The following is a 14224-nucleotide window of genomic DNA, read 5'->3' on the forward strand; positions in this document are numbered from 1 at the left end:
ACATGGAGTTGATCGACACTTCAGCGGACCAATCAGATGCTCCGCAGTAGACCGTGTCGCGGGGGCGGAGCTTGTTAAACAATGCTTGTTTCATTGCAGAAGAGTTTACCGAGGTCTACGGTGGTTTGAACGAAGGGCCTTCCCCCGTATGTGCTTTCGCGCTGCGTAGCTACGGATGGTTTGTAAATGGAGCCCAAGAAATCTTCCACCACACACCTCACGGATTTTGCGAAGAAACTGGATTTTTTAAACTGAGTCGCCATTTCAAGTAAGACGTCGATATCGCTCCGCACACGATCCGCTACGCAGTAACGTGATGTTTATGAAGAAAAGCCGAAGACACTTTTAAAGATCGTACTGCTTTCGTTTCGTTATGAAACGCGGGGAACAGCGAGTTTAGATCCAATAGCGCGCGCGCGCTGTACGCTGCCGTTGAACGTTCAGCGCGAGGCGGAAAACTTTTCGTCGTTGAAATGGAAACGGTAAAGTTTGAAACGTGGCTTGCTGTCGATCGGGTCCGCGCTGCCATCGCGAAGCACGGCTGATAACAAGCACGCATCTAAACTTTATTTCTGCAATGTTTTGCGTCTCGTTTGGATGCAAATCGCCTTTATCTTGACTTAATTTCCACGACAACGTTCAAGATTACGGGCGCTTCTATGCAGAACGATCACCGCGCGGTCGAAAACACTTATTTAAATATCTTAAACATTGACTTAAATCGCGAGCTCGATTTATAAATACGCAAACCTTGTGTAAAAGTAAGGGGAACCGCCCCTCGCTTCATAAGCAAATTACAGTTCGGTAGCATTAACCAGTCATTTCAAGTTAAAAATGATCGTTGTAGCGACGGGACGGGACTGCGCGAGCTCCCGTGACAGACCGTTGGGTTGTATTTTACACGGATCAAACCCGCTCGTATAGCCGCGTTAAACCACAGTTCAACTCAAAACACGAGGTAATCATTTTGCTGGGAAACTGTCACGATGAGCACATTTATGTGGACTAATTTATACCGCAATGTAGCTCGTTTGGATTAGATGATGTATAAACCATGTTTGTAAACAGACAAACGTTTTAGCGGAGGTAAACACGCTCTTTCTTAAAAAGCGAAAGAATGAATAATGTTTTGCTATTCGAAGCATGTCTAGATCACCCGTTATTAAAGGTTGCATCGTATAATGTCAGTTTTAGCAACAGAATAGATTTGTGTTTGACGATTTAATGCATATGTAATGTTTAAAACCCATTAAAAATCCGTTAAAAGCCTTCTATATGTAATACTGCCGTATTATTAGTCATTTTTAGATCTGTAATGCATTCGCACGGACCCATTGGTTACTTATTGCGCGAATGTTCGGTTAAATATCTGCCCAAACGACGGTTTTTCTCACAGTATGCTGCCTGCAAACACATAACCAGAGAAGCTTAACACGTCTAGTTTATCATAAAAGAGACTATAATTTTAATGTTTTAATGCCAGACGTTTGCATCTGTAAAACTCGCACGTTTTTCTCTTTTTCCTGTGATGTAGTTGAGATTAAAACTGCGTCATTATAAAACACCAGTGATTTTGTTTATCTCCGAAATTATTTTGGATTCAGTTTAGAAATCGTCCGCATCTATCCGAGACTATTTTCTTTTTCTGTTTGTTTTTATAGGTCGGCAGAATGCCGGATAAGGACACCGATTTGCCTAGGAATCTAGGGACATTATAGCCAATAAAATTGGCTAATTCGGAATTACATGATCGGACTGTTTTTTTGATCAAGTTGGGTCTTTGTGGATGATGGATGGCCGTGACTTCGGACCCCACAGATCTGTGCACGTACCGCCGCATCTGCTCTCGGGCTTGGCCACGGAGTCGCACCGATTTAGCGCGGCCGCTGCGGCGGGTAGAATACCACCGTCTCCCGGTCATCTGGGCGCGGGGCACCCGGCGGCTCTACACACTGGGAAATTTTTATCCTCGGCCATGAATCTACATTCTCACCACAGTAAGTGCTTTTTAATTTCGCTTTGCGTATTTAGTTTAAAAAAGTGTTTTATTCATGAACAAACGCAAGCGGCGTTCGAACTTCTGTCTTTTGTAGCAGTGTTTACATTTGTTAACATCTTCCTATTTTGTGACATTTGCGAAGAGAGAGGTGCGAATAATGTTTAAACGTGCAGGCTGTTTGTTAATGGAGATTTATACATATTTTAAATAATGTACAAAATTCGCAAAGCATGACTTGGATAGACTTCACGCGAACGGTTGTTGAAAATACAGCCGAGCTTTTCAAGCAGTGCCGAGTGATAGCGCACATATCCCCCGTACAGTGTTGTTCACTACTCGCTCGCAGCAACCCTGAAAGAAAAAGCTAAATTCATGCAAAGTAATGCGTGTTGCCACCTTATTTCCTCAATTTGAGTTGAACACAATATGTCTAGTAGAACAAACACTCCCAAATTTCATCCAGCATCTATTTTAGGTTAGAATTATGACGGAAATTGCACCATACATTTTCCATCACTTGGGCAAACGGTGGAATTACTGCCTTTCGATATTGAACTACTGCCTTCCATGTCATTCAGTATAGGCACATGGTCTGATTCTTGGTGCTCACTGCCCATGAAGTCCACATTGCACAGGGGAAAAACTAGTTTAGCAAAAAAAATCATGTTATGCAGATGCATGGTGGAATTTCTGTGCAATATATGGCTGTGTAGTCTAATCTTAGATAAAAACACAACTTGTATTTATTATGTAGTAAAACATTATAGACCTGTTTATTAGTTGTAAGATGATTAATGTTCCACCTATACTGCATATGGCCAGTGGACCATAATATTATCTGTCATTAGAGGTTGATGAGAACACGATGTCCCTTATTGAGGGAAAAATTGTTTGCTGATATATTTTCAGCATTCCATGCATTTTAGATTCTATTACTGTTTGTTATTGTCCACCTGATGTTTTTGTCAAGTGCAGACATTTAGATGAATGTTTTGTAATTTGTCATATATACACATAATAATCGGCAATAGTTATTGTTGCTAAAAATTCTGAAAAGGTGTTGGTCTTATGCTATACAATGTATGTCTTGTATCTTGAGTCTTGACTTGCAAATAGCAAATAATTTGTAACAATCTATGCTACCTACTTTATATTATTTTAACCGTTATCTTTGTTTACACCGTCCCAGTTTAAGAATTTAGGAAAGTTTTTATTATAGAAAAAGTAATATTGTGAACCTGTGAACTTTGTATTTGGCTTAGTTTTGACCCTGAACTATTCTGAAATTGCTACTGTCTAAGTCCCCCAAAACTTGAAGATGTAATGCTTCGCAGATGTCAGAGAACCTATAGACATAGAGAAGCGTTTCCCTTCATATGTCATGTTTGTGTATGCAGTTTGCCCTTTTTCTTTGGTGCATATAATAGTTTTTATCTTAACACAAGTTTATTTTTACATTTTTGTGCATTGTTTATACTGATTAAATTGGGTAACATAATAAAATGTCACCGCATTCTGACTGCAACTTAGTTAATCATACGACAATTATAAGAGATGATTGCTTTATTAATACTGACGATGAGTCATCTACACCTTAAAGGGTTTTTAAAAAGCTGTGTTTTTGTAGGTTGTTTCTTTATTTAGCTTTCTATTGATTTCTTTAAGAACAAAAATAAAAAAGACCGTTACAGGAAATATACATCTCTTAGCTTGTGAGTCGAAACAGTGATTTAATTAAAAAATATTCACTTTCTGCACGTATTCCCAACCCATCATAAATTTATGATTAATTTCTAAGAACATTGTATTGAATTATTTAAATGCACCCTCACTGAATTTATTCTCGATGATGTGTTTATATTTTGAGTTATTTTTTCATAAATGTTCTTCAGTGGTTATGAACAGTGAATACATCAGGTCATGTGTTTATGAAGTGACTCAGTTTCCTGGGAACTGCCTTGACATTCCATTCCTTCCAACAATAACTGTTCAATAGCCAAATTTCCTCTGTTTGAAAATATAAACAGATTTATGTGCTGCTGTTTATCTTTCTGAATGACAAGATTCTGTTTAAAATATTGTTTATTGTTTGTGGACGAATGTATAAGGGACTAACCTGGATCGAGACAGACAGCAGCCTATAAGAATCCTGTATTTCTAAAATGGTTTGTCTTTGGTGCATGTTTTCACAATACAGTGATAAGCAATTCATGCACAAATATTTTGAAGTTGTAAAGAAGGCTCTTTTGGAATCGGAATCCCAGAGCGGTTGGGTTGGTGAAAGACTTGATGGGTGTGGAAGCAGGACTTCATGGCTGAAATTTTTGTTGAGTAACATATGAAATGTGTAATTTGAGTCTTTAATTTACATGCCCGTTGCTGAATTTGTTCTAGTATAAAAAGCTGATGTGTGATTTTCAGCAGATTGTCAATGACTTGTTACACTGACTTTCACCCAGCTGTTTGTAATACTTGATTCCTTTGACTTGTTTCATTTCGTACTGTAATACTTTTGTGGTGTATTGTCCAGAAGAAAACATAATGCAATAAATCAGCACAGGATAAAGCCTTAGTAATCCCTAATTTAGTTAGTAATATTGTTGGTCTCTTATAGTCTACTAAAGGAGCTGTTGAAGAAACTTAAGTTAAGTGCAAGTTCTGCTTTGTTTCTGGAAAAGGGTGGGTGTACCTTTTTGGAGTTTTTGCACCAGCTTGTGAAGCAAACATGTACAACACTGAGCACTCGTTCCAAAAATTTCACGCATGAATCCAACTCACCAGATGGCTGTTATTCTTGGATTTTAGAGTGACGACGATCCGTCCCTTAACTTTAATGCTTTACATTGCTGTAAAAAACCTTTTTAGTGATTTGTGGTTACAGTAGGTTTCTTTAGGATGCTAGCATGTTTTTGAAACGTGGTTTTCTTGTCTTAATGACTGACAAGCACTCATTGTGTATGCAAAATATGTTGTCGTGTTAAAACGCATTTTAGTTCTGCGTAGATTTGTTTAATCCTTTAAAGAACAATTAACAGTTTAGTCTGGTTTACTGGTGATTTCTTTCAGTGAGAAATGACAAGAGATGCATGAATCGGGATGATTTTATTGGTATACTGCCTGCCCATCTGCTGGTCTTCTGATTTAACACACTTCTTTCTGAAAGAGTCATTTGATCTGAAATGGAGTAAAGGTGCCATGCTGATTATGTAGCGTTGCAATATACATAACCGTAGACCTATGACGTCACATCACGTTGTTGTTGTTGTTTATCAGTAGAACGTATATAACTGTTCTTTATACAACTGAATGTTACTGAATGGACCAGCTGTATCTTTCTGCATTTAAGGGACTGGTATTAGGTGGTTCTGTTGCTAGTAAAGCTAATAAAGGGGAGTAAGGCTAAATTATAAACAATACACAATTTCTGGGTAATAGCTTACATTTTTATTGTTAAAGGATATGAATCTACCTGGTGATTATATGGTTTTCTGAAATTCTCAGCATGAATCACAAAATGTATTCGTGTCTGACGATTTTTCTTATTTCCAGCTGTTAGAACTGAATACGTTTTGAACAAGAATCTATTATTTTTACTTCTTTGTTTAGTGATGGCAGCCGTGTGTTTGTAATAGTCTGGCTAATGGATGAACGTTAACTGAGTGCATTTTTACATGCAACGCATGAAATGTTTCTTTCTGCTTCAGAGCGCACTTGTTTTACAGGATTTCTGTGGAACTTTGAATTACTGACGCAACATGGGGAAAATGCAAATGTTTGCTTGATGTGCCTTTTGAAGCTCAGTGTCTTTGGAATGTACGATTGATCGATTTTCATATGCCGCATCAGAGAATCCTGGGGTTGCAGGATTGCTGGTGGTTTATGGGCGGTTTTTAATAGAGGACCCTGGAGTTTGGCCTTAAGATGGAAATGACTGCCTCCACATGCTCTGTAGGTTTTAAGGTTTTATTGATTCAATTTGCGTACCACCTGTTTGCAAACCCCTAATTCCCAAATCAAGTCTTTTGACTTTTTAAATATTCGATTCAAAGGTTGCTAATTTTTTTCAACAATTTTCAGTTATAATGAGTGTATTGAAGGCCGTTAAGATGTTCTTGCACAGAGATTTCTGCACAGGCTGATACAGATCAAGCATCCTATTTTATATCATTGCTGATTTCACTCTGCTGCGTTGTTACAGAATCTGGAAAGTATGTGCTTATTACGCTTTGTTATTTCAGCCTTTTCCCTTTAATAAGCTGTATATAATACCATCTTTTGATGGCTTCCCCAGAAATTACTGTGCTGCCTTATCCGGTTTAACCCATCAGGAAGGGAACAAACCCTCGTTTATACCCAGAAGAGTGTTTCGGGGTAAAACCCTTGTAAAAACTCTATGCCATCCAGGTGTTACCCCTCCCACACCTTCCCCAGCCTATATGCTGCGATTTCAAGGTTACAGGAACTTTATGGTGTATGTATTATGAGACCTTTCCTTCATTGTGATGTACTGTGACAGACGCAGAGCAGGACTCTGAAGGGTGAGTGGTAAAATGCAGTGCATAACCTGCTTTTGTCCTGAGTGGTGTGCCAGGAGAGAACCACTGATGGAAATTGAGTGTAGGGGGAGGATGTTTAAACGTCCTGCAGCCTTGACTTCTCTCTGAATTATACATAAAGTGTTTAGTGTCCTGATGCGTACACCCCCGTTTGCTCATCCTGCACGGGTAACGCACTCTGCACATTTGAAATAAAATGCCCCGGCTGTTAGACATGCACGCGTGAATGTGTTTTATATAGAGCGCTGGGGTCTCACTGGAGGGCATTTTCTGCTTTCGTATTCTGTTTTTAGTGTACGGATGATTCAGAGTTGTTCTTGTTAAAGGGAGAACGGGTAAACGCCTATTTGTCTCTTTATTTGAAGCTCTTTAGCTGCGTTTTCTCCTGAGTGTTTGATCTTTACACTTCCTTCATAACGAGAGAGAGATCCTGAAACCCTTTAGAGCAGTCCTGTTGTACAGGAAGAGCTAGAAACGGAACATCCTTGATTTAGCATCAGAAGTGTCAGTGGAAAAAACTTTATTAAAATGTAATTTGGCAGTAAGTGATTGGAAGGCTGATTAGATCTGGTTTCTGTGTAGCTGAGCCCCATAGCCTGGAAAAAACTACAGCATGTCTGGTCGGTTTCATCTGGGTCTTAAAGGGGTAGTTCACCCAAAAATAAAAATGTGTTAATCATTCACTCACCCTCAAGTTGTTCCAAACTTGTATACATTTCTTTTACTATGTATAACACAAAGATATTTTAAAGAACGTGGGAAAGTAAACAGTTTTTGGTCACCATTTACTACCACAGTAAATGTTTTCCTATTATTGTAGTCAGTAGTGTCCCAAAACTGTTTTGTTACAGTCATTCTTCCAAATATTAGTTTTTGTGTTCAGTAGAACAATAAAAATGATACAGGCTAGGAACAATGTGAAGGTGAGTAAATGATGACAAGAATTTTAGGTTTACTCCGGTCTCTCTTGTTTAATTAGGATTGGAATAACATCATCAACTACGTTGAAAATCTGATGGTATCAAGATATTTTGAACAAAATTTAAAATGAATTTACAAAACATGTAAAATTGTACATAGCATTGTATAGAACTGACAACATTCAATGTTTATATGAAACTTCTGTATGTAAATTAATAAATTGTATAAGACTTTGAAATATCAAATCAATTAGAACACAAAAGTATAAAATCAGAAAGGAATTAAGTGTACGAGAAAAGTAAAAAAAACATGTTGATGCAGGTCACATGTTGGCAGATCAACTAACAGGCCACAATAGACATGATCATTAGCAAATCGCTGTTGCTGTACTATACTGTTATAAATTGTAATTGTAAATGTACTATGATATCATAAATTGTTTGATATGCCATGACATATCATTACACTCCCATTTGGAATTGTTTTTATCTTCATTGTGCATCACTGCAACAAATGGCTGTTCTATAATAAATAGTGTTATCTATGCAACAAAAAAAATACTGTGTGTGTGTACATATTATTATATATATTATATGAAGAGATAACTTAATAAAAAACATTATTTTGGAAAAGCTTATGTTATGATTTTTTTGTGTTAGTTTGCTGGATTTTTTTAGTTATTGGTTAAATCAAAACAAACCAGCTGCCATTTGATTAATATTAATTGGAATGCACAATAAATGTTTTAATCAAACTCTTCCTATATATATATATATATATATGTTAGATCTGGTTTAGATCTGTATACATATATTGGATAACTAAACGCGCACACACACACACACACACACGTAGTCAGTGTACGTTATTTCTTTGTGCAAGTCTAATTTCGAAACCTTTGGGTCCGTAAGTGCATCGCTTTCAGTTTAACATCAAAAATGTTTTATTGGTGTAGGCTGATAATGGTGTTTTACGGTACATTGAGTCACTAGCGGTAATAATTAGCGCTCTCATCTGCAGTTGCTGAGACTGCATGTGCAAGCTTACACCAGTGGTCTGAAGGTTAGGCCAAAGGGCACTGAAGGAGGTGTTTGGTCTGGCCCAATTGAGGATGGGGTAGTTCGTGTTGGGGGGGGCCACAAAGTGAAGCAGTGACCTGACCTGGGATTAGGCCATGCCTCTGAAAACCTAACAAAGGATGTGAAATGAAAGCCAGCACTGCGGCCTTCTCATATCGCTGACTCCTGTTACAGCGTCTGCAACTGTGCTGAAGACTGCTGTGCTGTTGTAGCCTGTTCAGTTATGGGGAAACACCATATATCGGTGTAGTTTTATTTCATTTCTCTTTTAATGTTTTGTTTGGAGCCATTTAGGTTAAGCGACTGCTAATCAAGAGTAATCTTGGGTAATCAGTCTATTTATTAGAATACTAATACACAGACGTAGTTGGTTTCTAAAAGCCTGCCATATTGAAGTTTATAAAGGAAAAGAATGTCAGCTGAATTTGATCTTCGTGAACAAAAACATGCAGTCCAGCTGCAGCTTGCAGAAATTTCAATTTTCTTTATATAGACCGTTAAATGCATAGTTCACGCACACATTTTCACTTTTTTGTATTTTTAATAATTATTAACATCCTCGTGTCTTCCTGAACCTTTATGACTTCTGCAAAAAAAATATTTTGAAGAACATTGGTAACATGGTCTTCATTGACTTCCATTGCATGGACACAAAACCACGTAGACATTTTTCCAAATCTTCTTTTGTGTTCCACGGAAGAGTCATATACAGGGTGAATAACTGTTGACAGAATTGTTATTTTTGAGTCTACTATCCCTTTAAACAGACTGTATTTGTGTCATCTTAAATAGAACATTTGTCATGTGCTGATTTGTTTAAGGTAAGATTAAGAGTCTGAAATCCCCGCTCCGTGTGTAATAAATGGATCGTTGGGATCTTAAGTTTGGACATAAAGCCTTTATTTCCATGTCACTGTTGTACAATGTTGCTCTTGTGTAATGAAAAGGTAATGAGCAGCGTTTCCTCGGTACACACATTAATGTTGGTCGCGCAGTGCACTGCATCCCACAGCTGTTCGGAGTGGATATTAGGCGAAAGCTGCAGTGTAAGATCTGTGTGTGTGTGTTTTACACAGTTTTTTGTATTTCTTTGTGGGCGAGTAATTGCAGAAAATGTTGATGTAGGTCGCCGCTCCGCTCGCTAGCAACACCCTAAAAAGACACTATGAACAAACGCTGCTTTTGTGACATCAACAGCGATGACCACAAATGTATTTGTCCTTTCTAGTGCCGGCTCGTGTTTCTTCTGGTAACCAATAAGACGTTGGGTGGAGCTCAAAGGACTCTTCTAACAGCATTTGAGCACACTTTCATAAATATACATTTACTTAAAGGAGCCTTTATGCTTTTCATTAAAACTTGTTTTAAGGACTGGAGTACAGTTTGTTCTTCTAAATCATATTTACTTTGCATGTGCAAGTATTAAATGGCTCAAGCTGAAGGACAAGCTTCTTGTTAAGCTAAACATTCACTATTGTATTCGACAAAGGGCCACGTATAATCCTTGCCATTTACTAGGATGAATTGCTGCCCAGACACATTGTTCTACACAGTTGTGTTCTCTGCACTTGAATAGGCAGCGACGCCTAAACTCGAGGCTCAGAAACTTGTTTATTAGACCAAGATTACCTCAGTACTTGTATTTGTCACTATATGCAGCAATTATTTTGTCACGTTTCCTCCTGTCAAAACATCGGAACAAAAGTTTCAGTTTGAGCCCTGCAGTGCGAGCAAGATTCAAGAATTTTCTTTATTGTATAACGTACCGGTGGACTTGTTGGAACTGGTTCGTTTTGATGTGTTTTTGTTCCATCGCAGGTAATGTATTGAGCTAAGAGAGAATTTCAAATGACTTGTTTTCCATTGGGTCATAAAAGAAGCAGAAGTAAAAACGCAGAAAGAACTTTATAGTTTGGAATGCGTGCAAAAATAACTCTTTCGATTTTCTTTTAAAAGATTCAAATTTTATGCTGTTCCCAAATGTCGGGTTGCTGAACACGGGTAGTTTTTAATTCTTAATGGTGAGCTAGTAGTAAAAGTTGAGGAGCTTGTCTGGCCTAATCATTTGCAGGGTGAGTAAAAGTGAGTTTTTTTTTTATTTGGAAAAGAGGATCTTGCATATGGCTGTGCTCATTCTGTGCACGGTTTGAAATGAATAAATGTAAATGTAGGTATTCTTCCTGTATCTCCTTCGTGCTCTTTGCTTAAAAAACTATTTAATATAAATCCGGGATTCCCCATTATGCGTGGATTGGTCGACTGGGCATGGTTTATGTCAGCGCTGCATTGTAATGTCTATCATAATGTGGCCTTTTGTGGTGAGGGAGTGCTCTCTATGTTTTCCAGTGCAGGTGGTGGGCTTTGAAGGACCAGTTAAGAGTGTCTGTGAGGATTTTAATGGTCCTGTTTTCTTTGCCTCGGTTTTAAGACCTTATTCTAATTAGTGTCTCTCTCTTTTCTCTAATTTACAACGGTTCGTTCTGAATTGTTTTTAAGGGTCTGGGGTTAATTATAAGGGGTGTTGGATGGGGAATTGCAAAATCTCACTGCAAGGCCTTTTGGTTGCAGCTGAGTCGAGCAACATGAGCAATTAGGAAATTCCACTGTCCTATACAGAATGTTTCTGACCGTGGCCTTCTGAAAAGTGCTCAATTTAGGGGACTGAACTATTTCTGACCTGCTAAACTCTTGAGTTTTTCCTAATGCATCCAAGATGACAACTGTGACTGCTGTTATGCTGGGTGATTGGGGAGAATTAGTGTGCCCTGCGAACCCTGGGTTGTAGTCAGAAATGTTTGCAGATATTAATGTTTTAAAGATCATGTGAAACACCTGAATTTATATCACAAGTTGGATCTAATTGGATGTAGTTTTAGGTAAGCAATCTGGTTTGTGTTGTGGTTCACGCCTGGTGCATACATAATGTTGGCTTTGTTGTTTTATTTGTTTGACTTCTAGTGTTCGAAACTGACTTGTGGGACGTTTTCCCACAGTTGGCCTATTCATTAATCATTGCAATAGTTTTGAGCTGTACTGAGTATAGAATACAATTCATGCATGAAGACTATGTGGCCAAATGTCTGGACCGATTTATGATTTGTCAACGCGCACACAGCAGTAACAGTTGTAAAGTCAAGTATACAGCCATAGACAAACATTGGCAGAAAAAAAGCTTTGGAACTCCGTTGCGACATCATAGCATATCACCACTCCGTCATGAAGTTTTAAAGCCTTATTATGCTGCTGTTTTATTGGTTTTGAGATGACATTGATGGATTTGTGTTTAAATAGAAGGATGTTCTAGACTATTTTGTGTACTTGGGGAAGGCCCTTTCCTGTTTTTAATACAATACACACAAAGTAGAGCCATTAGAAAATGTTAATGGAAGAACTTACACTGACCTCAACACAGCCTTGAACTCAACTCCGTGAACACCTTTGGGATGATCTGAAGCTAGTCTAACTGCCCAACATCAATGCCAGTCTTCATTATTGTTTAGGGTGAGAATGAAAGCAAAGCCCTGCAGCACATTTCTGATGTATAGTGAAAAGCTTTGTAGCCACAAAAAACCTCTGCGTGTTATTTTAACAATTCTTAATAGTATGAGAGAACTTGTCAGTCAAAGATCTTGAAGCTGTTGAGATGGATAAAGAGCAAGGCTGGGAACCTTATGAATTGTATATTCAACCTATAGGGATGTGACTTGCACTTTCGGCAATGTGGTAAATATAGAAGGTTTAATGCTGGATCTGAGGCATTGTGGGGTTATGCTTTCGTAAAAAAAGCTCTCTAGGATCACCTGACACTTGATGCAGTTCAGAGCTGATGTTTAAATGTACACAGCAATGATCTTGCGTTTGTTTGAAGTAAAGGGTTATGGGTCTAAAATGCACCACTGACCTCTGACAACCATCTGACTGTGGCTCACTGAAATTTGGCAACTTGCAAGAATGCTTTATTTAGCCTTTTCCTGCCTACATTTATAATCTATTACAACTAATACGTCCCAATTTATAGTACACCAAAAAAAGTAACACCTTATGGACATGTGGGTCAAAATACAACGGCCTCTCCAGGTCATTGCATATTCCCGTTACTTTTATACCTAATGTTACCGAATTTGATATTCGACTTGCAAGAATACACTGCTAAAAATGACTGACAAATTTCCCAAGCATGGCTCTTCTTTCTGCTCCATTTGCACCCCATCCAGAGGTCTAATCTGTCCTGTGGTTAATGTTTAGATGTAGTCCAAAGGGTTCACATCTGCTGTTAGCGGAGTGCGATACAATGACCCAACGGTTCATCGGCGGAGCAAGACTGCTTCCCTCCTAGGTTAATCGCACGCTAACCTCCGCTACAAAAGACTCATGTTGCCGTTGATGCCTTGTTGTTCCGCCCCCTCTTCTCATGCTAATGCAGTATTTACACATGCAAAAATGGAGCCATTGTGCAGAGGTGTCTGCGGCATAGGAAGAAGTAATGTGTGTGCGTGCCTGTGAAAGTGTGTCTGAATCCATCTCTGGTAATAAGTGTGAGGTTCTCCTCCCACGCTGCTCGGAGGAAAGACATGTGGGAATGAAGAGAGGGGTCGAATTGGAGAAACCGGGGGAAGGGCTCATTAATTTAGACTGCCTTCCCCTGTTTATACGTCATGCTTGAATAGATAGTGTGCCGCTTGGACCAGAGGGTTTAATTCACTGATTTAAATGCAAGCGATATCCCGTACCAGGCCACACGACTCTCTCTTAGATCTCTCCGGTTGGGGAATACGCGTTCTCATCAAATGGAGCGACCCGTTCCGAATCTCTACCTTTTTAAACGTTTCTACAGATCTCCACGGAGGAGCCGCATGTGCTATCGCTGTTGTTTTTATCTGATAGACTGGGAAAGCTCTGGGGAGCCAGGGAACTGAATTCCATACGCGTGCGTCCCTGCGTCTCGCTTTAATGTAAAAGCTGGCAACTGAAAACAGTTTTATTTAGACATTCTCTCTTTTGAAGCGGCACATCTGGTGGCTATTGTAATGACAGTTAACATAACATTTAGGATGACTAATAATTATTCATGACATTTGTTTACAAGCAAAAGAGATTTGTGTTTGTGGTCGTTCTTTGCCTCTCGGTAAACATTGCCCTTTGAAAGGAGTTAAAGCCCGTCCGGCAGTCGAAACAGGTTTGCGGCTATGTTTCAAAAGAAAACCACAAAGCTTCACAGAGTTTTAATTGCACTTTTGCCAAGGCTGTTTTCATGAGTGCAGTGTCATCATATTTAATGACAGCTCTTTCTTCTTTCTTTCTTTCTTTCTTTCTTTCTTTCTTTCTTTCTTTCTTTCTTTCTTTCTTTCTTTCTTTCTTTCTTTCTTTCTTTCTTTCTTTCTTGCTTCATTCAGTCACTTCATAAGCAACTGCTTGATCCTCGGGCAGGTGGTGTTTTGACGAAAATGAATCTGACTATGGGAGTCCTCTATATCCAAAATGTTTATGCAGAGAAAAGGTTGCCATACAGAGAATGTGGCTTCAGACAAAATGAGAGCATTAACAGTAACACGTCACAATAAGGTTATGTTTAACGTTGTGGGTTGCTGGTTATATTAACTTTAGTTTACTGTGCTTTAATTTGAACAATTATAACTTTAGATTTAAAAACTGTATTAGTAAATACAGAC

At 38.6% G+C, this 14224-nt stretch overlaps 1 protein-coding gene across 2 annotated transcripts in view; it reads left to right on the forward strand.

Moving 5' to 3' along the window:
• The window catches only part of tnrc18 (trinucleotide repeat containing 18), a 53289-nt gene continuing 39065 nt past the window's right edge, over positions 1-14224 (forward strand). For both annotated transcript variants that reach the window (XM_079457511.1, XM_079457512.1), the window contains exons 1-2: positions 1-268; positions 1662-1997. In XM_079457511.1, the coding sequence (XP_079313637.1) occupies positions 1787-1997 (211 nt within the window). In that variant the 5' untranslated portion in view covers positions 1-268; positions 1662-1786. The remainder of the gene's footprint in view (positions 269-1661; positions 1998-14224) is intronic.

Source organism: Barbatula barbatula, assembly GCF_947034865.1.
Source record: "Barbatula barbatula genome assembly, chromosome: 5".
Lineage (NCBI taxonomy): Eukaryota > Metazoa > Chordata > Actinopteri > Cypriniformes > Nemacheilidae > Barbatula > Barbatula barbatula.